This window comes from Alligator mississippiensis, chromosome 7 (assembly GCF_030867095.1).
Source record: "Alligator mississippiensis isolate rAllMis1 chromosome 7, rAllMis1, whole genome shotgun sequence".
Taxonomy (NCBI): Eukaryota; Metazoa; Chordata; order Crocodylia; family Alligatoridae; genus Alligator; species Alligator mississippiensis.
This window is the reverse complement of record NC_081830.1, coordinates 84,777,387-84,803,624: the sequence shown is the minus strand read 5'-3', so window position 1 is coordinate 84,803,624 and position 26,238 is coordinate 84,777,387. Positions and strand designations below refer to the sequence as shown.

The following is a 26,238-nucleotide window of genomic DNA, read 5'->3' as shown; positions in this document are numbered from 1 at the left end:
ATGGACACCCAGCGTTGGTGCCGGCTCTCCAGCTTCCTGCTGCCCGTCTCCGCAGGTCACCCCCGAGAGCGATGCACCCCATCCGAGGCATCGCTGGCGATTTCGGTGCCCTGCGCTGGGCACCAGGCAGCGTGGGTCTGGGGGCGCCTCAGCACCCCCTTGCCTTGCCCCAGCGACACGGCTGTGCCCGCGGTGGCTTCTTTCTCCGTGTCTGCCGCAGGAGGTGCCCAAACCTGCCACCCCGCAGAGCACCCGGGGATGCCCGTGTCTAGCGAGGGAGGATGGCTGGGCCCTGGGGCTCTTCCTCCTCCGCTGAAGGGAGGAAGGGGGCAAGGGCCACCACATGGCACTGCCCCTGGGGAGCCCTGATGCTGCTGTCCCACACCGCAGGGCTCTCCCCCACCCTGGGTGGCTTGTGCCCAGGGTGGGGGGGGGCCCTGGGGTCACCCCCTCCCTGATTGGCTTGTGCCCAGGGTGGAGGAGATCCCTGGATCTGGAGGGGGGGGGCCACCCTAGCACACATCTGGGCACAGCAACCCCCTGCCCCTCGAGCTGGGACTCGCACTGCTCGCTGGGAGCCCCGCCCATCCCAGCGCGGGGGCGTGGCCGGGAGCCATGCCCGGCTCCCTCCTCCCCCCTCCCCTTCCGTTGGTCGCGGCGGGCGGCAGCTTCGCGCGAGGCGTTGTGGGCCCCGCCGCGGCCCGTAGGCGGCCCCTGACCCGGAAGGAGACGGCGGGAAAGGGCCGGGGCCGTTTAAGCGGAGCGGGACGGACGGACGGGACGGGACTGTCGGTGAGTGCGGGGGGCCGGGCCGGGCCGGGCCTCGGGCTCTCTGCTCCGCGTCCCTCGTGTTGTGGGCCTCGGGCTCCGCTCCCGGCCCTGTTCTCGTTCACATTGGCCCCAAGTCCTCGGCACTGGAGCGGGCGGGCGGGTCGGTCTTGGTGTCTGTCCCATGAACCGGTGGCTGCTCCCCCGGAGGCCTCCTCGTCCGGGGCGTTCCCGCGGTTAGGGCGGTTCCCAGGAAGAGGTGCGATGTGTGTCTGCCACTAAATACCCCTCCATCCACGTCTGTCCCCGGGTAGGTATCTCTGGCTCGCTGTGTCTGTGTAGAGACACCTCACTATCGATGCAGAGCTAGCGAGAGAGCTATATTTTAATCTTAAAAAAAAAAAAAAAAAAGAGTGTCCTTGTGGGTACCGGCCCTCGGGCAGCACCGGGCCGGCGTTGCGCGGGCGTCCCCCGGCCCCTTGGCCGGTCCGCTCCTGTCCCGTCTTCCCGTTTGGCCCCTTGAATCTGCGGTTGTGTCCCCAGTCGCCTTCCTCATTAAGGGAGGTGTCAAGTTCCCCCCCCCCCGTGCCCCGTCACACAACACACACGCACGTACGTGAGTCCCAGGGTGCGTCTACACACGCGCTTTAATGCACGGCAGCATTTTCTACCGCCCGTGAAAGCGGTGCGTAAAGAGCTGTGCTAATGCTCAGTAGAAAAGGTTTACTTTTAAGCATCACTTAAAAAAAAAGCATGTGGTTGTGCTACTGCGCGTCAGTGCAGCCGAATGCGCGTTTATTTAGTACCTCATTTTGGAGGGATTAAATTTAACGCGCATAAGTAAAAGTGTGTTAATGCGTGTGCAGACGTGCCTGTCGAAGAAGAGAGCAGATGCCGAAGGGGAGAATGAGCTGGGTTTTTCCACTCCTTCCCTTCCCCCCCTTGCAGCTTTCAGCGTTTAGGGTCTAGGACAGCGCTTCCCCACCTCTGGCAGATCGCGCACCACCCATTTAAAAGGATACAACCTTAAGTACCACCAGCAAATGTTTCAGTTCAGCGTTAAGTACCACCAGCAGATTTTTGTCATGTAAAGTAATTGTAATAAGTCTGTTAATGCGTACTGCTGACGGGTTGTCCACGTACCACTGGTGGCACCCGTACTACAGCTTGGGAGCCGCTGGTTTAGGGGGAGGTCTCATTCGGAGGCCGTTCCCTTAATGTCCACGTTCAGTAGCTACCGATGCCCCTTTCCTGCAAGAATATGTCCAATCCCGTTGTGAATCCACCTAAGCTGTCAGCTTTCACCACATCTGGTGGCAACGAGTTGCACAATTCAAGGGCATGCTGCATGAAAAAGAACTGCCTTTTGTTAGTTTTAAACTTACTACCTAGTAGTTTCATTTTGTGACCCCTCTAGTTCTTGTATTGAAAGAAACAGTAAATGATAAATCCCTGTTGACTTTCTCTTCACCGTTTAGTATTTTGTAAACCCTTCTCATGTCCCCCCCCTCAAGCATCTCTCTTCTAAACTGAATAGGTCTGGCCTGGCCTCTTTGGTCTCTTTTCCTATAGAAGCCCTAGGATGGGACTGATCATCCTTGCTGCTCTTCTTTGGACCCTCTCTAGTTCTGATATATCCTTTTGGAGGTGTGGGGACCCGAACTGGGCACAGGTTTCAAGATGTGGACAAACTATGGATTTATGAAGGGGCGTAATGATACTTTCTTTTTTGTTCACAATTCCCTTCTTAAGGATAAACTACAAGCCTTTGGAATAAATCTGTGGCGAATGTCCACACTGGCTTCTAGGAATGTGTTAGCTCCCTGGATGTAAATTGGCAAATGGAATAACTTGAGGGGAAGAGAAGTCTAGTGTAGACTTGCTGTTTTGAGGGTTCCTGTAATAATGGTGGGAGGAAATCAGTTTTGCAGGTCTACCTATTGCCAGGGCAAATGGAAAATGTTTGGAAAAGAAATGCAAACCACACCAGGAGTTTAAGGGATTTTATAATAAACTCTCTGTGCCTTGTGGAGGCTCTTCCAATTCTTGGGGAGTTATTGGATTAAATTAAGTTGCAACATGTGGTGTCACTCCAGAAGGGCAACAGTAGGCCCGTGGAGGAGGAACGGAGCTCCACAAGCCTTAGTCTCTAGAGGTCTTGGTTCTAGATGGCGTGGGCAAGCAGCTCAGAGGAGGAGGAAAAGGCAGATGTGCTCATCCTCTTTGAAACTCTGACAGCATAGGAGAGGGAAGGCAGCTGAGGAGGAAAATTCAGAATATAAAGTAGATCCTAAATTTCATTGCAGTGGAAGCAGTAGACTTAGAGAAAGTCCTGCTCTAGATAGAGTCTCCTGTACTAGGAAAACAGCTAGAAGGGGCAGAGGTGGAGGAGGAGAGTTCATATCTCATGGCCTTGCCTTCAGCAGATTCCTGTGCGTACCAGCTTTGGTGCATGGCAGAGGCCCAAGCTAGGCTCTGAAGGTCACACCTCAACACAATGAATGACTCCAGTGAGGTCACACACAAGATGGTTTGGCTTCTCCCTGCCTATATCTTTCCTGAGTAACAGCTTAGTGACACTTACTCAACCATGTTTCATTTCTGTTGCTCAACAGCCTCGCAGCTGAATTTGGGAAGAAGCGTACCTGATCCTCATGCACTTCACTAATGCCACCAAAGCAGATATAGCAGCGTTGTCTAGAGGTGGAAATAACAATCTTTCCTACCTCATAACCCCCCAGAATTGATGAGCCTTTGAAAAATGGTCAGTTATGTTCATGAAGTCATATTCTCTACTGTAGAGTATATCAGTTTCTACAGAAAGACAAAGTGAGGCAGTTGGTCTTAGATTTTGAAACAAAGCCCCATGAAATCACCATAGAAGTAAGAAACTGCTTTGCTTGCATGAAACAATGACAAGAGACGCACGCTTGCTGTCGAAACACTTCACCAATTCAGTAAGGAGGCAGTTATTTTTGGAGCCTCAGGGTTGGCTGTGGTCACACTGTTTTCCTGATAACATCTGGTGTGATGCATGTAATAAAGTCCAGCAGTTGGTGGTTTAATTTGCTGAGATTTGCCAGTGGCAAGGAAGAGAGGATTAAAGAAATTGTTCTTAATTTCAGTGTATGCATATGGTCCAAATCCTGGTCTGGACAGATTATGGTCCAGTGTGGACTGCAAATCACGATTGTTCTTGGATTATAGCTGATGCCTTAAATCAGGGTAGCTTCTGAACCACCACCACCACCTTGGAGTGTTTTAAAGAGAAATCAGTTCTCGTTTAGTAAAGCTTTTCACACCGTTGTTAATATAATCAATTCTTTGATCCTTTGCTTTGAGAGAATAACCCCTTTTTTCCCTGTGTCTATTTACCACACTGAAGTCTGGGCCTGTTACTGGACTATGGATCAGCTGGGATATGTCCGAAGTGCTTCCACCCAGGGTGCCAAAGATGGATTAAGCAAGCTTGCTGTCCCTCAGAAGAATGCTTATGCCAGGCTGGTACAGAAACACCACAGCGGGCGATTCCGATCCTATTTAAATCACATTGCCCAGAAGATGCAGCTCGAGGAGAGTGGCCTCAATGACTCCAGTTCCGATGTGGAGCTGTCCCTGAAGAGAGTCCAGATGAAAGAGGGTCTTGCAAGAAATGGGCTGAACATGCCTAGCTCCTCGCCAGTCAGAACATCGCAGTTGGAACAGCTTGTGCCTGGGGGACTGAATGAAGATAAAACTCAAACTTTGGCTAACAGACGACCTCACAAAAAAGATCCCAGCGTTGCCCTTGAAGGAGACCTAGAGCTGGAGGAAGCCTCTTCTCTAAAACAGCATGGAGGAGCTATTGACTCTCTAAATGTGAACGATGCCTTGGGTGGGAGAGGTATGTCGAGCACTCTAAGACAAGGCAGTGCCCTGCAGAAGTCATCTGGGTCTGAAGAGAAGGAAGAGGAGGAGACATGGAAGAAAAAACATAAGAAAAGAAACAAATGTCCTGTCAACATGGACAGAGCAGATGGACACTCATCAGCTGAGCAGTTTAATGTGGATTTGCCTGAAGCAAATGCTAGGAAAACCATTCATTTGCCTTCTGGACAAATTCCAGGTGAGTTGTTGACTAGTTTAAAATATCAACAGTTTGAACAGTGCATTCATTAACGCAAAGTATAATGGAACTGAAGGTGGCACGTTCATTAGTCACGGGAGTGAGTTATGATTAGTGAGCCTGTCCTTGAAACTAACTAATTGGAGGTTTGCCATTGACATTACCAAGAATAGGACCGGCCTCAGCAGCATGTCAGTGGATGGATGTTTTAAACATTATATATGGAAGGACCGGAGGGAAAAAAATCTACTTCTTGTGTTCGGTGCTAAAAGCAGTCGCTTGGCAGTTTGATCCATGTCAGGTGGTTTTTAGGATAACAGGTTAGGATTTCCCCATGTACAATATTTACGGTAGACCACTTTGATAATCGGTGCTAATGGATTCTCCACTGCCAGTGAAAATAAATGTCGCTGTCCTAAATGAGAAATTGACCCCTCTCCTTTAGTTTGTTCAGGTAGATGCGATGCTTTCAAAGCCGGCATATTGAAAACCTACTGAATGTTCAAACACCGCAGTTTTGCAGAACAACTTTGCTCCTTCATTCAACAAGGATGACTGATATACTCATTGACATTCGCTGCCATGATGTTGACAGTGGACTAGTGGATCTTATGCTTAGGATGGTAAATGTCCACGAGTTATAAGGTTGATTAGTGACTGTGTACATTTTACACCTACGCCTCTAATTCTCTAACGAGCACTTGCAAAGCAGGGATCCATTGGTTTTAGGAAATCTTTGGTATGAGTTACAGAACGCACTTTTGACTGCGTTGCGCCGGTCTCTTCTAATAGCCCGGCTTTCTGCTGCATTTTACTTTTCAGTGAAGCAGCAGCTTTTGGAAAAACAATTCTGGCTGTTTAATTCAGGAGCTTCATTGTGCAGTGTGAAATAATCCATGCACCCAACAGCTGTTAAATAGGCTTCATTGTATTGCCTCATTACAGATGTAATGTCTGTGTTCTGCATGAAGCTGAGGCAGGCCACGCTTAAAGGGCTTGCATTGTCAAAATGGGTGGCGCGTACCACATATTTACTGTTAAACGGGTAAGATGTTCGTTTCTGCCTTGCTACAAAACACCTGATACTTTCTCTAATGTAAGGGACTTAAGCACGAAGACTTTCTGTGGGGCTTCTTAGAGACGTGCTGGCTTTTGCTCCAGAGCCGAGGCTTCTAAACAGACCTATTTTTAAAGTTTGCACAATAGTCGCAACTATTCTCGCTCTTCAAGACAAACAGGATGTTAAGATCCCATTGTTTTTGAGCGCCATTGTAATGGCAGAGATTCCTTGGCATGCCAGCCTTTCTCTCCTATACGGTCTGTTTGTTTAGTTAGCCGAGGGCTCTTTCTGATCTGAAGCCCCGCATAAAAACCAGGAACTGCTCTCTGGAATTGGCCTCTCCCCACTTGAGGGTTTAAGCAGAAATGGAGAGGAGCGCAGCAGCAGACACCTCTGTGCAAGCAAAGTTGGAAGAAGCATCTGCCCCCACGGGAGGGCTTGGCTGGTGTTCCCTGCCCAGGCCAGGCCTTGCCTCCCGGAGACCCTGCTGGAGTCCTCCTGCTGTCTCCTGGGCTGAGATGAGCACAAGGGCTGTTTTCCAGGTCCATCACTGAGTCATGATGATGCATTGAGCTTGGCTGAGAGATGACATCAGGATCTACCCCATAACTCAGAGCAATAACATTGTCTTGTGACTTTTTTACTATTTCTCTGCTTCCCAGAGGGGCCTTATCCTAACAAGAACCAAAACAAAATGCATCACTAGCAAAGGAGAGGTTTTTAAAGCAACACCTTAGGCTTTTACACTTGTCTCCTTCCCATAAATTTGTTTTCTAAGCCATGAAGTAAGTTGTAATAGATCTCTCAGCTTGCGCAATGAGGCCGCATTGGTTTATGTATTGTTGTTTCCCTTCTGTTTTTCATGAGCTTAGCATAATGTATCTGGGATTTTGATGCTGCAGGACGATGTTTAATCTCACCTAGTCTTTGCCTCGCATCTCACGTGGAAATTCAAGAGTCAGCAAAATTTGCTGCTAATCTGTATATGTCTGAACAGGGTTTAAAAGTAATAGTTGTATCTGAAGGATGGGGGGAGATGGGGGTGGGCGATGTCCAAGTACTGTGTTATCTTGCATATGGCATGCCTCTGCTTTCCAAAATTCATCTGATGCACATTAGAGTGCATATTACAAGTGAGGAAATACAGTAATAGTGGGTTCTGCCCTCGGGAGAGAGAGTGAAGTTGTGCATACTGCAGGCTGGGCTCCCTGTCTCCTGGCCGTGGACACTACTCTTGCCTTGCTCGCCTCCCCTGGCAGAGGCTCTCAAGGACAGATATTTTTTATTTTGTTCAGCCTTTCAAAATGAATGTATGCATCTTATTTGGGGATACGTTGCGTATGAGAAAATATAGCATTTGATATTCTATATATATTGTACATATTTTATTATTTTGCCTTTTATAAGTGTGATGCCTGGGCATCTTTTGGTTGAAAGTCTAGCCATTAAAACCATAGGACAAAATCTTCAATCCTTTTCTGAGGCTTTTAATTAGGTTTTTAAATACAGACTTAGGCACCTAAAGAGAAGGAGCAGGATATGTCATAAGCGGTGAGCACCTGCAACATCTGTAGGAGCTGGGGTTCTCCAAACCTCTGGGAATTGGGTTCTGGCCGTGACAGTCAGTGACCTCTCGCATGGCACGTGGCTTCTCTAGCTGGGAAAGACTTGCCAGGCTAATGACGCTATTGTCCATGGCTTGATCTTGGGGAAGAGTGTTGTCCCAATAAGGGGACATAGCTGAGCTGGGCATGGTAATACTCTGATGAATGCCGAGGGACGTGGAGATGACTCCTGAAAGATATCCATCGTGGGGAAGCTCCTTCTCATTGCTTCTTTATGTCCTGGAAACCTTGTTCTATAAAAATGAAGATTATTTGCTACTCAGGCCTTTCTAGCTACCAGAATTAAGAGCTTACAGTAACCAATTAATAGTCTCTCCTTTATCCTTTTTTTTGTCATACCGCTGATGGTAAGGCCTGTTTGTTTGTGTGCCCGGGTGGTTTGAATCGGCGTTCCTGGCACTGTGGTCCATGGGACTGCTTCTGTGACATTGGTGAAGTATATCCACTTTCAAACCATGACGTTTCCCCTTGCATATTAATTCAGTTCAGGTTTTATGAGCTGGTCTCAAACAAGCACCTCTCTTCCTTTGTGCCTGCTTCATATGTTCTTTTGTTAACTGATCCCCAGCACAAACTTACCCACTTAAAAATTGGCAATGACCTTAAAATTGAAGGAGCTGTGAGTATGTCAGAGGTTACAATGGACCTGGAGGTATTGGCTGTAAATTATACCTGGTCAATTGTAGGCTTTCGTAGCAAACTTTATAGAGTCCTTTGGCTAGAATATAGTTAAGGTAGAACAGCAAAGACACAAAATGGCTAAAGGTTGATTAGTATTAAAGGTCCCTTACTACAAGTCTGAGTTGACATTTGATGAAGCCATTTTCATAGTCTGCTAAACAAGTGTCTAGTGATGTGATTCTCATAATCAGCCTGGGAATGAGACACTGAGGCTGGATCCAGATGTGCAGGCACACGTTTCCCTGTGTGCCATTGCTGTTTGTCCCTGGGGAATGCCTGTGGATGTGTGCTCTGGCGCGTAGCATGGTGCCCTTGGTGGGGTAGGGGAAGCTGAGGCCAGCACTTGGGCTGGCCCCAGCAGCCGTACCTGGGATCCTAGGGGCCTTCTGGGTCTCTAGCAGTGGCGATCTGGCAGCAGGGATCCTGGCTGGCAGCTGGAGTATGGCTCCAGCCAGCCTGGCTCTGGTTTTAGATAGTGCACACTGTCACCATGTGCACTGCACCAGTTTTTCTGCTGAGGGTTTTTTTGACACCAGGATCTCCCGGTGTCAGAAAACTACTCGTGCTGCAAATTAGCAGTGTAGGGAACACCTGTACGTGCAGCACGTGCAGGATGTGGTGCCGCACCATCTGCGGTGCCGCATACTGCACTTGCATGCTCATCTGGACGTACTCTAAGGCTCAGACCTTTGCAGGCTTCCATCTGGGATTGGAGCTGGATAATGAGGACATCTGTAGTGGCAGGAGATAAGATTAGTGGAGAAATGGGAAACTTTAAGAGGTAAGCCATCACGGTTTGGAGCATAAGTTAATTGTATGGGCAGGTTCAAGCTAGAGCTTGCCCTTTCCCTTGAGGCTTTTGGTGATGCTGCAGTTGGAGACAGGACCTGGGCTAGCTGGGAGTTACCGCAGTGGGACAGACTAAGAGGAAGGTTCCTGTATTAAAGGCTAATGGGTGTTTTCACAAAAGTTCTCAAAGCATTAGAGGCATCTTTTTACATTTCCTAGCACCTGGTGCCGGTTTTACCACTGAAGATTGCTTCCATCCCAGCTCTGGTACCCTTCTTCTAGCTGGACACCTGACAGGCTCTTGTGTTCAGATCCCACCATGCTGGAGCCAGGTGCTTCCCAGCTTCCCTCTGTCTCGGGAAGCTGCCACTTTGGCTCTACCATGTTTCCTGGGCACATGCTCTCTGGCTACTGTGCCATGGAAATGGGACTTCCTGGTTCAGCTTCTTGGGCATCCAGAGCCAGTGCTGGTGATCCAGGCTGCCCAGCAGCACTACGCTCAGCCTTTCCCAGAGCTCTAGGCTTGTGGGCACTGTGGGTTTGCAGTCCTACTCGCTGACAGCACCAATAATCACCCTTTAAGTAGCGCAAGCAGTGGCTAGATGTAGGCAGAACAGTGAAACTTCTGAATGTGTTTCCCTGCCTCAGTTTCCTTGCCTCTCTGGGGACTTTCTAGGGGGTTAGGTCAGGGTTCTCTCTCTCTCTCTTTCCCCTCCATGCATCTAGGTTTCTTCTTCCTCGATGGCCCCTTTGCTATGAAAGCAAATCTCCCTCTTGCTCTCCCCCACCTAGAGACCTCCTTTCTCTCTGGTTGTGTCACCGTGGGTGGGCTTTTGCACACAGCAGCTGCCCCAGGGAAGCTACCAGAGTGTGCGCAACCCACCCGGCTTCTGGGGCTCCCATCCCATCTGCTGTGGCAGAAGGACGTGATGGACATGTGGGAAGGCACAGCTGATGGAGGTGTGGGTACATCTACCCAAGGAAGATGTTCTTTGAGTGCAGTGCTGCCGCAGGTTCTCTGTACTTCTCCATGCTTCTGGGGGGCTGAAGGAGGCCTGGAGTTACAGCAGTGGTTTTCAACCTTATTTCCATTTGCGGGTCCCTATGGAAATTTTGAATGGAGGTTCGGACCCCTTCAAATTGTAAGTGTGGGTATTCACATACTTTTGATTGATCGTGGCCATCTTTTGCGGACCCCTTAGGGATAGCGGTCCGCAGACCACAGGTTGAAAACCACTGGCAGGGCTGATGCGAGCTTGTATGCCTTCGGGGATGGAAGGGCAAACTGAGACTCTTGTGTCCCTCCAGCAGGTCACTTCTTTCAAATGCTTTTGTGGGGCTGGCTTGGCAGAGACAATGTCTTGAAGAAGAAAAGAGCTTACCTTGGTAAGCTCCAGTCCAGCTTCTTTGGACTGGCCGCCTCAAAAAAAAAATCTGCATGAAACAGTCAAGAAGCTGAAGTAGCGTGGGCTGCATTGACCCTGATTCAGTAGGAAATGGCCAAATCATGGTCAGCATAGTGCCAGCTCACTTGATTCCTCGCTTTGAACTTGAGTAATGTTTTCCAGTGTAAACCAGCCCTTTGTGCAACTCCTGCCTCTGGTCTTCTGTCTGCCTCTGACTGCTTGACACTGGGCATTTATTTGCCCTGCCTGGAAGACTTCCCAGGTTGCCTATCAGCATGGCTTGCTGGAGATGCTCGATGAAAGTGGTGGCACCATGGCAATAAAAGAATGGTTAAGACTTTTGGAGGATGGTTTGGCATTGGCATTTTCCATCCAGAAAGCCAGTTAGAGGCTGCACTCGCAGGTTAGGAGGTGTGGGAGGGGGGCTGGGAACTCCCAGTGCTTTCCTAGGTAACTATCGGACTCTCAGGTGTCGAGATCCCTGTCCCAATGCAGGGGGTTATTTCCGTCGTTTTTCACCTTCCCTACATTGCATTAGCTTTCACACTGCTCGCCACACGTTCTGCTCGTCTTTCAGGGTTTTCTCATAAAGCAGATCTCAGATACCGCTGGTCTTATCCCACCCCTGCTGTGGTGAATACCCGCTCCTAAGAATGGCATTATCTCCTTACCTGGCCACAGTAAACTCACGAGCACGAGCCCAAATGGAGCTACGGTGCAGAATCCTCTCGGTAAAATGGAGAGCGCCGGCTGCGGTGGGAATCTTCGAACCGTAAATAATCTTCTCTGGGCCCAACTGAGTTTTCCGCAGTGACGTTAATTAGAGTAATAAGATCCAGGATTGGGAAGACCTGGATTTACCCTGGCCTCATTTGGGACACATAAGAGAGTGGTTTCTTCTCTCTAATGGGTTAGAAATGTCATTGCAAGCATAAACTTTTATGCTTCTCTTTGACAGAAAAATCCTTCGTTCCTGTGTCTTGTGCAAGAATAATATTTTTGCCTGACATCAGCTGTGGTGTCAGTGTTAATATGCAATGCATCCTCTTTATTTACAAGGGCTGTTATATGAGATCTTATAACTCTTCCTCCATCACCACCAGAGGCTTTTATCCTCGGGTGCAGTGGGAAATCCTGTAGTGACTGCCCGACCTCCACGGCAGCATTCATCTGTTATTGCCACACAGGCACTTTGCTGAGTTTTTCATTGGTCCCGCACGCATGCTCCCGGCCATGGCTCATCACTGAAAATACTTGGTGATATAAAATGTGTGGCTTTTTTTCCCCACCCAGGTGGCTTACTCCTGGTCCCACTCCCCAAATATCTGCTACCGTGATGTCTTTGCCGTTTAGCTCAGGTAGGTAGGGACCTGTATTCTGGGCATCTGTGACTCCGAAAAGGAAAGTCAGGTGTGTGCCAGTTGAATATGGGCTGGCAATTGGTGAAGCAGCTACTGTGATATAGAAAGGGGATTTGCAAGATGGAGTAGGGACATCGTATTACCTGTATATTTGTCACCGGTGTGAGTAGGGCTGGAACTTGGTGCTTCTGGAAGGCATTGATAAATGGAGTTCAGAACAAAACCCAAGCATCATTAAGCTTGTTTTATAATGAAAGGTGCAAGGAGCTCAGTCCATTTAGTTTATCAGAGAGCAGGTTAAAGGTGACTTGATGATGCCCAGTTAGTACCAACTTGAAAAACAGATATTGAACACTAATCGGGCTGGACTTGATGATCTTCCGAGGTCCCTTCCAGCCCTAACGTCTATGAAATCTGTGAAACTTGAGGCCAGATAAAATTAGACATACGCGAAAGCCCCATTTTTAAAAAGCAAGGGCCAGTTAACCATTGAAACAGCTTAGCAAGGGTTGTGATGGGTTGTCCGCCACTGGAAAGTCAAGATTGGACTCTGTTCCGAAGAGAGAGAATACAAGCAGGAATGAATTTAAGGGCATTCTGTAGCTTCTGTTATGCAGAGGTCAAATTAGATGGTCGAAATACTAATTTTTGGCCTTGTTATCTATGAAAAATCTGTCTTCCAGGAGTACCAAGGCAAGGGTGGAAATTAACTGCTGAAGTCAGCTACATCTCCCTTTCTCTTCTGGCCTGGATTGCTATGCTGTTCTGAAGGTGCCTGGCTTGGCAGCCTGCCCTTCTGTGTCCCCTGCTCCCTGGGCAAAAGCTGGTCTCCTGCTCCCATGGCCCTGGTCCCTTGCTGCCCTGTCCCACGGGACGTACTTTAATCCAAGATGGTGCTGTAATCCAAATTACTGGGAGCCACAAGTAATTGAAGCCAGGTTCAGTGAGAGCAGGTTGAAAGACAGGAGGCAGACAAGATATTGGATGCCTAATTGTAGCAAAACAGGGAATTCCCTGGCATATTTGCCCAGCCTGTGGCATTCTTGGACAACGCTGAATAATTGGGCTGGACTCGATGACCTTCTGAGGTCCCTTCTAGCCCTAATGTCTATGAAATCTATGAATCATACAGCCGCTGATCCTTGGAGTGCATGTGAGATGCACACGGGAGCCCGTGCCTTTCAGAGCTGCTGCTTCAGGCTCCCTGCAGACTCAGGCAAGCAGCACTTTGGGTCATGTGAGCTGATATTTTTGAGACTTCTTTCCACAACCTGAAAGACTAGATGGCCTGATTTTGGGGCACAGTTCTGCAGTGAGGGGTGTAATTCTGGGTCAGATTCAGAATACAAGCTAATTGTGCAGTCTTGTCTTATTGTATTAACGACTCTAGCCCTCCTGTATGCTCCCTTACTGATTGTCTCCTCCTTGGGACCCCAGCTCTTCCCACTGCTCGCTTCCCCCAAAACTATCAGAAGGGAAGCACAAGGAGAACTTCATACAATATGTTATTCTTCTCAATTGCCCCTTTTGCACAATGAAATCTGCCTTTCAGCTTCAAGAGGAAAAGGACACTTTGAGATGACTCAGAGGGGGCGGGAGGGCAGGGAATATGGGGCAGCGGAAGCAGAGTGACCCACATCTGGAGTCAGGAGTCCAGGCTTGAAGGAGGGGAGTCATCAGGCGGAGTAGGTGGTTCGGCGGTCAGAAGCAGGGTGGAGCAAGTTCACAGAGAGTCCTGACAATCAGAAGAGCTGTATCCCCTCCTTCCCAGTGCAAATACAGTGCTGCACTCAGCTGGAGCGTGGTCACTATTTGGATAAACTTTTAGCTTATTGCTACTAAGTGGGTTTCGTCACCGGAGCTTCATTCTGGAATGGTATCTTTGGCTCTTGCAGCTGTACAGTTACTCTAACATCAATTGTCTTTTTGTCATCCATGAGTTACTACAGCCGAAAACCCACCCAAGTCGAGGGTGTGAAAAGACTCCCCAAGGACGAACGTGATGTTGTGGGCGTGAGTCGGGGAACTATTTCATTTAAGACTGTGTCCCACAGTAGAAGAAGAGCTGGACTTGGTTTTCACAATCACATGGTGCACATGGACAAAAGTGAATCTTGGCGCTTGAGGTTTTTAGAAAGCTGCACGAAGCAGCAAGGAGATGTTTCCTAGTGACTCTGCACCGAACGGTAGGGGTATCTGGATCATTGTCATATGGCTTATGGAAACACATCTTTTGTAGGTAACACGGGGTTTCCAAATCGTGGGGCTAACATTGCTGCAGATTTCCTGCGTGGCCCTGGACAAACCCAGCATCTTCGTCGCTCTCCCCAGCAGAAACATGGAGCTGTTTCCACTGTCTTCCTGGCAGTTAAGGCTCAGTCCACACAACAAATGAGTTTTTGTGCCTAGGTGAGAGTGACATGCTCTGTTCTAAACTTGGTCTGTGGCCACGTGTCTTGTGGTTGAAGCTCATGTCAAGTGTTTTGGGGACCCCGGCTGATACGCCAGGTGCCTTTCTGCAGTCAGCTGGGTCCATGCCCTTGTTGGTTGCTCTGATGGTTTGGGTATCATCCTCCTCTCCAGTCTGTTGTGCCAGCACGAACTGGGGAGCAGCATCCCACATGGACTGGGAGAAGCAAGGTCCTGTTTCGTCCCGTCTCAGCAGGAGGAAGCTACCCAGACTTTTCCCAAATGCACCAGTTCCCAGCTGCCTCCAACCAGTTACCTAAATCGCATTGAAAGTGCCTTTGGGCGCTTTTACACGTGCTGTGGGATGCAGCGCTGGGCGCTTTAATTAGCACCCATGCATCACGTGTATCAGTGTTGCCGTGCATCCCTGTGCTGAAAAAGTCAGTGGGGCGCTTTGAACTAAAACTCATTGAATATATTTTATTTCAAAGCGTGCCGCTGCCGTGTTTTCAGTGTGGCGATGCTGATGCACGTGACACAGAAGACTGCCGGAGCGGGTCAACTTTCATGCTCCAGCAGACTCGATTAATCGAGCCTGCTCCGATTTCCAGTGCGTCGGAGCAGGCTCCGCACACGTGTCCTTCGTGTCAAGTGCATCGCAACTCTCACGGTCTCTAGGTGTAGATGGTGCTCAAATGTATGTGGCAGCTGAGCCCTAATGGCCAGTAAGTGGAAATTAGTGGGGATGGGAGCCAGTTCCGGCAGCTGCATTTCGATGCATCGTGTACTTAGTTACCTTTGCGTAGTGCTTAGATTTGGGCTGATTCAGCGCTTATAAACATAGGTCTGCGTTCCTCTCTGAACGGCTCTGTAATTAACTTCAGACTTAACTATGCCATCTGCCAGCGGCTTCCTCCTTCCTCTTTAAAACCCTGCAATATTGTCACTCCACCTTGCTTTTCCATTTTCCCCCTCCAATGTGTTCCCTTCCCAGAAATCTTCCCTTCTAAACCTGTTTTGCAACACGCGTGTAACTGCGTACGGTTTTTTAGCTTGGCAAGCTTTTTGCATAGTGCTTCTGTTCATATTCTCCTTTGCCCTGTAATAAAGCCTGGAGTGAGTGGACTGTGAGAAGAAGTTGTCACTTGTCTTGGTGGAGCAAAGAATATATTGTAGAAATGTGAGTCTGGGATTTTTTTGTACTCATGTTTAACTTGTGAAGAGGTTTTATGCCAATGGCAAATAAGGAGCTTGCTCTCTCTCCTAGAAGCCCATGAATTGGATGGTTGAGATTTCACCTCTGTCTCCAGCGAGTCTCTTGGTGAAAGCTGCACCTCGCTAAATGAATACACTGGAAGTCTTTCTGTCCTAGCGAGATATCTGTAGCGAGTTTCTTTATTCACGTGACGTTTTCTTCTCTCGCCAGCCACATTGCCTTCTGAATTATTAAGCTGCCGTGTTCAATCTGTTGCTTCGGGGTATTGTAAGGCGTGTTGATACGACCTTGATACAGAAACATTATCAAAGCATTCTGCGTGCTCTTAAATCAGCGCGGCATTTATTGAGGATGTGGCAGGTGATTTTAATAATGGCTCTATTGCCGAGTGACTGACTCTCGCAGAATCCTGCTTGACGTGCTTTCAAACCAGTCTGGCTTTCCTGGTGCGGGTACAGACCTCTTACCCTCTCGGCCACTTATCCAACAGCTGTCTTTTGTGTGTTTTAGTTTCTTTCAACAAAAACGTACTTGGCTGTTACCCTTAGCGGGACGTTTAATCTTTTAAATCCTCCAAATATTCAGCAAAACATAAATAGCTAGGCTCACTTTTGATCTGTCTAGAATTAGTATTTGTACTGCCATAACTTGCATTTGAGATCACTTTGTTGGAGTTTGCTTTTTTTTGCCCATCCTGGGCAGCTTGATCTAGTAACTTGATGCCGGATACTCCAGCAAAAGCTGAAGTGCTGAGAGAGCTGGCGACTTCATTATGTAATGTGGGATGTGTTGGAAGTGGAAATAAGGGTGGAAATTTCCACAGTTAGGGTGGAAATTAAAAACCGAGTAACATACTGTACAGACGTCACCTTTTCACAGGTGTTTACAGGCTCCTTTGTGTCTGAGAAAATGTGAAAGCGGCTTTTAAATTGCTACTGAATTCAAACTTATGGGATAGGAAAGCTTAACTATACAGGCAAAATGTTCCTAATGTAGATGCTTATACCAGCAAAAATACCAGCCCCCCAAACACCTTTGCCAGATTAGCTTATTCCACTTCGGTGGTTGAAAGAAACCACAGCCTGGTGCAACTGCATTTACGCGAAGGCTTTTGTCCGTAGAGAAATGTCAACAAAAATTGCATCCTGGCTGACGTTACAATGCTGTAATGGTTTCTAATGTAGACAGGGCTTTGTGTTGAGTTGCTGCTTTGTTGGGGAAGGGAGAGTTGCTGGAGAGGGAGGGAGAGAGCAGAATATGACCACGCTTGGGTCCAGGGTCATTTTCCCAGGAGCGAGAGGGTCAGCCCCACCTTGCAGAAAGCGAGGCATCCCGGTGGAAGTGGGCTCTGGCATGCAAGGCTCCATTTTAATGGAAGAGCGCTATCATTTGGTAGGACTTCAATCTCCTTGGGTCACATCTGGCTGGCACGGCTGAGAGCAAATGTGGGCGTCAGTTATACCACTTAGTGTCAGTTATACCGTAGTTCACAAGGGAGTTGGGGGACTAAGCCGGGTTTTGGCACTAGAGTTATTCTTGTTTTCATGTTAACTATTTGGTTGGCTGATTCTTGCGCTTTGGTTCTGGATATTGGATTCCCATCGATATGGCAGTTGACCTGCCCCCTAGCTCACAGACATAATATCATCCCGTTCTGCTGAGTATATAGCTGGATTGAATTCAAGGATGAAGGTCAGGGTTGAATTCAAGGATGAAGGTTGGGGAGTCTGGGAAGGATTAGAAACAATTAGGTTCAAACAATCCAAATGTGTTGGAAATGAAGAGGAGCAGTGTGGAAGTAGGGACAGCTATTGAATAACCATGTGCCGAAGCCGTCTCATTAGCTCACAATAAATTGTTCGGTGTCTTTGTACCTCTTCAGTGGTGGAGCTTGTTTCCTTCCTGTCCTGGTTGTGGAGGGTGGGGGCTGTTTGAAATCATCCCAGTAAAGAACTAGATTATGGTCTAATACTGGGAATAGTGAAAATCCTTTTAGTTGAAGTGGAGAGAGGGTTGATGCCTAATCCTGGACCGGTATCATTGAGTAGTAGATGGAAGTGTTGTGTTGGATCAGAACAATCGAGAACATTGTTTTGCTCGAGTGTTTTGCCATTGCGCCGTTTTAAAACCCGAAAGGACTAATTTAGTGTTGAGAGCGCGCATGGCGGGACGGTTGCCTTCCTTACGCTGTAGGGGTGGCGCCTGGAACCGTGCGACTGCTGTGATGCTCGGCAGGTTTTGTTCAGACTGGGAGAACTGGGTTAAAATATAAATCACTGTAATGTAAATCAAGCAGAGAGTTCATTGAAAACGCCCAATGATTTAGTGGGTAGACTTTGACTGGGAAAGAGGAGACCTAGATCCAGATGATTTTGTGCTGTGATCCGGTCCGCAAGTACAACAGGATTGGATGGGGGATGCAAGTGTGCAGTGGGAAATGTAATGGGTGATGCTTGTGTTCGAGTGGGCAAACATGGCATGGCATTCATTGCGCTCGGTGGAGATGCTTCCTGTGGGGTGAATCTTTAACTCGGGGCCCCCATCCTTTTTCCTGGATGTTTTTTATGGCTGAAGAATGTAAATGCCAGTGGGTCTGGGGATTTTACTGTGCCTACCTTAGCCCTTGCAGTTTGAGTTGGGTCCAGGACTCTCCCAAAGAGCCAGTTGAGTAATACAGTGTGGTGCATTAATGGTTGCCCTCACCCCTGCTCCCTGTATCTGAGTGTAGGTATTTACATCTCAGCAGTAGGTCACCATTTGTGACTCTTCAGGCTAGAAAGAACATCAGAAATTGCTGCTGTTTTGCACATCCTCACCTTGCTGGCCAGCCTGTGTGGGGCTTTGCTTAAACTCAGACTTGAAGAGAAGTGATTAAATGGGATTTTCATAATAATTTTTATGATTTCAGTTAAATCTGCATGTGTGGGTATTCTTTTCAGAAGAAAACTCCTGTTTGCACTGAATGTAAAAGACAAAATGAAGTCAATTGATGCTAAATCAGAACCCTTTTATTTTGAAGTAAAGTCCATCTGTGGACACTTTCCAAGATAAGAAAAACTATTAATCTTTTAAGACCAGGAAAGATCATTAGAATCCTCTAGGTTCTGTCCTGACTTCCTGTATCATACATGCAAGAAACGGCACCGATGATTTTTATATCGGGGTCATAACTTCTGGCTGAGTTTGAGCATGAAAGACATCCGGTGTTGATTTAAAGCAGGGGTGGGCAAAATATGGCCTGTGGGCCAGATTTGGTTTGTGGGGGGAGTTTGTCCAGTCCGTGGCAGATCCCTTGGTCCCACCTGGCCCAGGTGCCATCTGGCCCGTGGTGCGTCTCACCACCCTCTGGGCACATAGTGGGGCTGGGGCAGCTCCACAGGTGGACTGCCTTTCTAGGCAGCCCAGGAAGCGGTGGCTCCTTCCAGCTGCTGCTGACCCCAGCCCCATGGTACTGGGCTGCTCCCCAGCTCCTCTGCACTGCCATCGCTGCCGCACTGGGCAGCCTGGAGGCGGCAGTGTGGTGGTGTAGAAAAGCCGCAGGGCAGCCCAGGCTCGGGCGGCTGCAGCAAGAAGGGCCTGGCAGCAGTGATGGGGGAGAGGCCACTTTTCCCCATGCCTGGCTGCTGCTGCTGCTCAGTGTGGGTCAGCAAGCCCGGAGCAGGTGCAGGGCAGGCCGGGTTTGGGGCTGTGTGTGCAGGTTCTGGCTGGTCCACTCCGGCCAGGGCAAGTCCAGAGCAGGCATGGGGTGGGCCGGGGTTGGGCCTGGGGCTGTGCACTGGTGGCAGTGGTGGGGCAGAAGCACAGGGCGCATGGGCTGCAGCTTGTTGCTGGGAGGTGGGAGGGACGGGGGAATGGGGGGCTGCTGGCTGGGCCACGGCTCCTCCTTGCGTGGCCCATGGACCAAATAATTGCCTGCCCCTGATTTTAAAAGAATTCAGGCAGTAAACAATCCATCATGTTTCTTCAGTTAATTGGTTCAGTAGTTAATTAACCCTTACAGTTAGCGTCGGAATTGGTCTAGCTTCAGTTGGGGCTGGTCCTGCTTCGAGCAGGGGGTTGGACTAGATGTGACCTCCTGAGTCCCTTCCAACCCAAATTTTCTGTGATTCCAGCCATTCATGCTTTTTTTAAATACTAGGTTAAAGAATGATCAGAAATCTTTACATCAAGTAGGTGTGCGTAGGGTCTGGACAGAGAAAACAGTCATACCACTTTAAAAAAAGTGTCACGTGCCTGCTTTCTTCTGTAGTAACTGGAAGCTAAAATGGAGCAATTTGCTTCTAGATGAAACACCTGCCAAATTACCAGAATTTAGCTTCCACGTACTGTGGGGCAGACAAACAAGCCAATTTCTGTGGATCAGTTCAGTGCATAGGAAGCTTCCCTTTAATTTTATAAGGTTGCATCCTCTCTTCATAGTCCCAGAGGGGATCCAAGTTACTTGTTTAAGTTTCTTGAAGAAAAATACATTTCTCCTCCTTCGTTGAACGTTACCGGTGCAGACCAGCCTTAAGATACGAGCATGACTATTTTGCATTGCATTTACAGACTCTCCTTCAGGTGGAAGAGTTTGGAAGTGTTTTATAAATCACCTAAATGCATCCCTAGGGAATAACCACCATACTTACTTATAAACCATACGCACCCTTTTCCCCATAAATCATTCCTCCAAAATTGGGGTATATATCTGACGTGGGAAAGGTGATTTTCTTTGCCAGAATAGAAGCATGGAGACGCTGTGCTGTAATGGCTGCTGTTTCTCTCTGGGCCAGCAAGCACAGAATCGAGTTTTAACCCTCTCGCAGCCACTTTTGGCTGAGTAGCCAACACTCATCAGTGGCTGTGAAAGGATTAACACGGTGGCTTTTGCCTGAAGCAGCCAGCGAGCTGACAGTGGGCAAGTGAGCTGCTGCATGCAGTCAGTTCACAGCCATGACTCGGAAAAAATATCTTTTTTTTCCTACATTCTGCCTTCCAGGTGCATGTCTTGTTTGGGGGCGTCTGGCATACGAGCAAATACCGTGCAGCTCCTGTGGTGCACCTTGTGTCCTGGACAATTTTAATTTACTAGTTATTTCGGTCAGTGGTGAGATATTCAATTTAGCGGCAGTCATCTACAGAGTGATTTCATTACTGTTGGTTTTTGGGACGGGTTGTGGTTACCCAGCCTGAATATTATCAGATGGCAAGAACAGCAGAAAAGCATTTGGAGAAGATTAATTTTGACTGCTTAGTGACTAGCTTTAAGGGGCAAGTTATCTAATTGGGAGAGCCAGGCTTGTTTAGCTTAGAGAAAAGGCGATTTAAGTGGGGGGGGACAAGGCAGTCGTCTTCAAACCTCTGAAAAGCTGTCATCGAGAAGAGGGAAAACATCTGTTCTCCCTTGCTGCAGAGGGCAGGACACGAAACAATGGCTTTCAATTGCAGCCAAGTAGATTTAGATTAAATATCAAGAAAATACTCCCTTAGTGTTAGAGCAGTTGAGGCAGGGCAGCCGCCTGCCCAGGGAAGCTGTGGGGTCTCCTGCAGGGGAGGTTTTCAAAGGAGGCCAGATGAGCATTGACAGGGATCATTTCAGAGTATCATGTGGGGAGGGCACGGTTGGCCCTGAAGACCCTCGAGGTCCCTTCCAACCCCATGGCTGTAGTATCACAAAGGTAACTCTTGAATCTTGTTGCAACAAATGACATCCTGAAGTTCGCTTTCTCTACCCCGGTGGCAGCTCAATATAAAGGTGCGTGTAACTTGGTATCTTTCCCTCGAATCTCCTGTGTGTTTGCAAGCCTCCGCCCCATAACACCGTCGGTGTACATAATTGCCTCTCTTACACCTCAATCTGTGGTTTCAATCAGGCTACATTGCAGTTGCAGCTCTCTTTCCGGTTGTGTCTCAAAGCCATTCTCTCCAAGCTGAAGTGCATGCAAAATGCCTTGTCAGATATGAAGAAACCACAAGAGTCCTCCTCTCCCCCCCATCAAGCTGTACCACAGATTCCTCATTTTGTTTCTGGATGTAATGCAAAATGATTGCTCTTGCATTTAAACTTTCCCTGGGCTTGCTTGAGCCAACTTCTTTCTTTCTCGCTCTCCCGTCTTCTTAGTTGCCTTGCCCCTCTCTACTTGGCCGCTCTGGGCGTGGGAGGTTGTTACCACCAGTTGCCGCTGGAGAAACGCAGTCTCCGTAGCTCACCATCTTATTTCGAATCTCCCCTGAAAACATACATCTTTTCTCCCTTGTCCGTACCTCTTAATATCTTTCCCCTCTGCCGTTTATTTATTTCTGTAGAACAATTTAGGGGGCTGAGTTTGTAAGGGATGCCATACACTGTAAAATTGCGTTGGACCTCGGACAGACCATTAACAAAGTCAGTTGGCTGCCATACATTTTTCAGACTTGAAGGTACGAGCTTAGCTTCTGGGCCTGCAGCCAACGGGCTGGAAGGCGAAGCTGCGATGACATGTTCAATATCCAGGTGGAAGGCCAAAGGGGCAGCTGTATTGCCTCACATTTCCTCTTCCATCCAGGGAACAGCGCTGGCATAAGCTTTTAAAGCTGCTGCTTGCTTGCCAGGCAGCAGGCAAGTCTGAGGTTGAGGGCAGAGAAAGGTAAGGTAAGCCTTTGCAAAAGATTGTGGCCTTTTCTAAGCAGACAGGACTCGGTTCCTGCTAGCTCTTTACCCAGTGTTGGTATATGCAAGTGAACAAAGGTCTCAGTGTTCTTCCTCTAGTAGCAACAGAATTAATTATCCAAAGCACATTGATTTTTTTTTTTTCTTTCTAATACTACCATGTTTGTTCTTCGTGTAATTCAGAATGGATTTACATCTCCTTGCTACCTGGGGGTTTGAGGAGGGCTTTGAAACCAGTCACACAAACAAACCAAGAGGCTAATGAATTTCCCAGGATTTTGGAAGGGGGGGTGTATCCAAATATTAATCTAGGAGTTTCCAGAGTTTAGTTTATGCTAAAATAAGTTAGCGGGGGAATGAGGATGCATGAAGAGCCAACATGGGATTGCAAGTGAGCTACTGGAATAACGAACTACTGGAGATGACTTTTCTTTGGGGTTGAGAACGTGGCCCATAAGTGTGGCTCGTATTCGGGCTCTCTGAATATGCATATCTACCATGGATAATAATGTGGGAAGTGTTCTTTTTCTCTCATCCTCCATTACAAACCTGTGTTTCATTTCAGGTGGGGAAAGGAGAGTCTTTATAAGGACCAGAAACAACTCTGAATCAGCCAGAGCTCCCCAGCACCTGGATAGGAAGAGGCAACTCTCTGAATCTCAGATAGAAACAGTGAGCAATTCAGACTGCCGAGTAAATCCTAGACAACTGGGAACACCCAGAGGTATTCAGGCAAAGCGTACATGCACTTCAGAAACATGCTGCTTTGAAATACATGCTCTGACACTGCTAAAAGATGGCCCGGGGTATTGTGTTCTCAAATCTGAAAGGAGCAGTGAAGGGCTGTTTGTAATATATGGTCACTCTAGTCTTGAAGCATGTTGTGCGCCTGTCACCTCAGCAGGCTGCTCTCAAAAGTTCAGTCTTGAATAGAAAGGCTCCGTATAACCGCGGTTAAAGTACACAAATGGACTCGGGTTCGAAAGGTGATGTGTGGATTTGTATCCGTTTGTAGGAATGGCCCATGCTGTTGTCTCCACCCCAGGCGACCGGAAGAATCGGAATAAAGCTGGCAGAGGGAGGAAGAAGAATATATTTGAAGCTTACTTGTCAAAGGAAGATGTTTCGGCAGGATTGAAAAGAGGCGAGCTTATTCAGGTGCCTAGAACATACGCTGCTGTTGCTCTTTTGTTACTGATACATCTGCGGTAATAACAGGGGCTCATAATAGCATGTCACCCATTTTTAATGTATTTATTATTTGGTGATTTCTTTTAGAAGGGGCGGGGGTTTCTTTTTCTTTCCCCAGGCAGCTCTGGGACTTTACAATTAAGCTTTTTTGTTCATTTAAGTTTTTGGGCTGTGTTGGCTGCATGTACAGTAAAACCACTGATCCACACATTTGATGAGTCTCAGAAGTCTGGTCCTACTTTTCAGCAGAGTTTAAATGGCGGAGGCAGCGCTGTGATTAATCATCTGTTACGAAGACCTCATTACTCTTACAAAGTATGCCACTGCACACAGCTGGTGGGGTAGACTCGGGAGAAATAAAATAGCGATAAATAGGCAAGGCCCTGGAGCAGTAGCAAATCTTTATCAGCATAAATAAAAAGAGTTTACCCCAAGCAAAAGTTTCCTTCCTCTGGAGTTCATCCGGTCTCAGCGACTGGGTGGGCAGTCTTGCTTTCCCCAAGGCATTCTGTCGCTTCACTCTCGTCTCTCCTGTGGCTCTCTCTTTGGGCATGTATAGATGAGACGTGAAGCTGGAAGTCCCAAGGACAAAGTAGTGTCCTGGCCCCACAGACATGCAGCGAAAGATCATAACTTAAGCGAACCAGGTAAAATAAACCAAAGCCTTCACAGATACGTGCTGTGTAGAGCTGTGGCCTGGCTGCATGATGGCAAATTCTTTTGGCAGGTATTTGATAGATTGTACTACATTCATGGAAAGCCACTCTTGTGTTTTTGTGGTTGTGCTGTCAAAGGCCACTGAGACTGGCACTCCGTTTTTATTTGAGAACTGGCACCAGAATATATGCCAGTTTCTTTACCATCAATCAAAGGTGTGGCACTGTTAGAGAATGAAGTTTGAGGCTAGAACATGCTAACACTTTGATAACAGGTTGGCTTATCTGCTGGTTTCCAGTCGGATCTTACCAGAGTACGCAGGGTGTTGTTGCAGCTTATGACTTGTACACTGAGTATACAGGGCATTGTACAAGTATTTGAAGAGTAACTGGAATCCCAGAACTGAAGGCAGCCATATGACTTCATGTAATCATAGTAATATAAAAGGAACCACATCCTAAAGGAGCAGAATTTGGCAGCTTGGTTGAACTGGCCAAAGTGAAGGGAGGACTTTATGAGAACAATGCAAATCCCTTCCCTACTGAAGTACAGGTCAGCCTGGTGGTGTCCTTTGCAAGGACTGATCAGTGGCCTGCTGTCACCTTTGACTTTTCTGGATGCATCCTTCTTTCCGGGTAGACTACTATGTTCATGGAGATGGTACGGGAAAAGGAAGAAATGTCATTCTTGCACTCTTCAGAGAGCAGCGCCCAGAAGAGCTGCCTGCTTTTCCTCTTCGGGAGTCAAAATAGTTTTCTTTTTTGGAGGTTCAGCCTGTTCGGAAACCGGAGCCAGTCTCAAGTGAAAAGCCTTAGCCACTAAAATGATACAAAAGCCGTGCAGAAACTATCACGACCCTAATTGCAGCTTCTCCCTATTTTTATAAAGGAAAAGCTTTCACTTTTTTTGTATGAGTTTCACAAGTGATTAAGGTTTCAAACAGTTTGTCAGACTTCTCATTACAAATGTTGTAGCTAGAACACAGAGTTTGGAATTGCGGAAGGGATTTCATACAGCACGCTTTCTCTTTGGAGAACGATATCTGCTCACCTCGGAGGGTATAGATGTACAAACAAGGCAAAAAGGGCATGGCTTTACTGCCCATCAGTCGCTCCGTGATAACTGCCCATGTACACATTCTTGCTCCTCCCTAAGTGGAAGCTAGTCTTCATAACTTGTTCCCTTTCAGAAAGGGTAAAGCTGCTGTGGTTTTAGATTTTGCTTTACTGACAGGTAAGTGTGTGCACATGGGCAATTACAGTGAAATGACTGAAACATAAAGCCTTGTCCCCTTTCATCCCGAGGCAAATTCCTTGTATGTCCGTCCCCTGACCGGTTGTAGAAAGGGTTATACATCACATCTTAATTGACTTCAGTTGTGGTCCCAAGTGTTAGGTTGGCCCCAGGTGACTGCAGTCTGACAGCCGCAGGTATCTACACCTGGAAGCCAAGAAACCCAGTGGAGATATTGGAGCCCCCAACTGTTCTGTACCTGCGTCAGGGGAGAAGCCCTCCTTGCTCAGGAAGCTGCAACCTCATGATGCACCAGCCAAACCTTCCAAACAGCTTTCTTGGTGCACGTTCCAGCGCCTTGGCGTAGTGGTGGTAAGTACAGAGACAAGGCTTAAGGCCCACTGCAGTGGTGCAATCCAGCTGCAGATGATAGCAGTCATGGCAGGGCTCAGCTGCAACCTGAGAATCCCAGGGAAGCGATGCCTTCCAGAGGGCCTCGCACACGGTGTCAGTGGTGTAGCTCCTCCTGCAGCTCACGTACTTCTCCCCGACAGAAACTTTCCCACGTGCCTCATTAAGGTAAAGCTGCAGCCCTTCTCCTTTGGGCCAGTTTTCTGTCATGGGGGAAGGTATTGAAATCCCCAAATCTGGATTTGATGAAGGAGATATAGAGCCGAGTGTAGCAGCAGGGCACTGCAGCCCCAAATTTCTTGTGTCCCCTAGTGTTCTGTCATTAGCCCTACAAGTGGCTTTAAATGCACCCTACACAGGCAAGGGGTTGGGATGAAGCCCCAAGATCTTGTCAGGACTCTCACTAGACGACTGGGTCTTCAGTGCTGCTCTTTAAGACCTCTGAGGAAGGAGGGAACCAGCTGCAGAATTACTCCATCGGTCTCTACAAGCAAGATGTTACTGTGCTCTTGGAAATGCTCTTTTAATTGGTGTCCGTGGCTGTGTCTATACTTTACCTTTTCTCCTGGGCTTCTGGCAGTGTCTTTGTCACCAAGCAGTAGGATCAGCCAGAGGATTCTGGGTGGCTGAGCACAGAAATAGGTCTGTCACATGGGAAGGACCCTGATCTCAGCTCTGAGGAGGCGTTTTTGAAAGTT

The 26,238-nt window shown here is 48.1% G+C and overlaps 1 protein-coding gene across 4 annotated transcripts in view; it reads left to right on the top strand.

Annotated features, from left to right (window-relative positions):
* Nucleotides 1-658: 658 nt before the first annotated feature.
* The window catches only part of DIS3L2 (DIS3 like 3'-5' exoribonuclease 2), a 228,309-nt gene continuing 202,729 nt past the window's right edge, over nucleotides 659-26,238 (top strand). The window contains exons 1-4 of one of the 4 annotated variants that reach the window (XM_014601477.3): nucleotides 659-792; nucleotides 4,154-4,873; nucleotides 22,614-22,772; nucleotides 23,064-23,206. In XM_014601477.3, the coding sequence (XP_014456963.2) occupies nucleotides 4,174-4,873; nucleotides 22,614-22,772; nucleotides 23,064-23,206 (1,002 nt within the window). In that variant the 5' untranslated portion in view covers nucleotides 659-792; nucleotides 4,154-4,173. Of the gene's footprint in view, nucleotides 793-3,408; nucleotides 3,533-4,153; nucleotides 4,874-22,613; nucleotides 22,773-23,063; nucleotides 23,207-26,238 lie in introns of those variants that run through there. The other 3 variants (XM_019499309.2, XM_014601479.3, XM_014601481.3) reach the window with 3 other exon arrangements.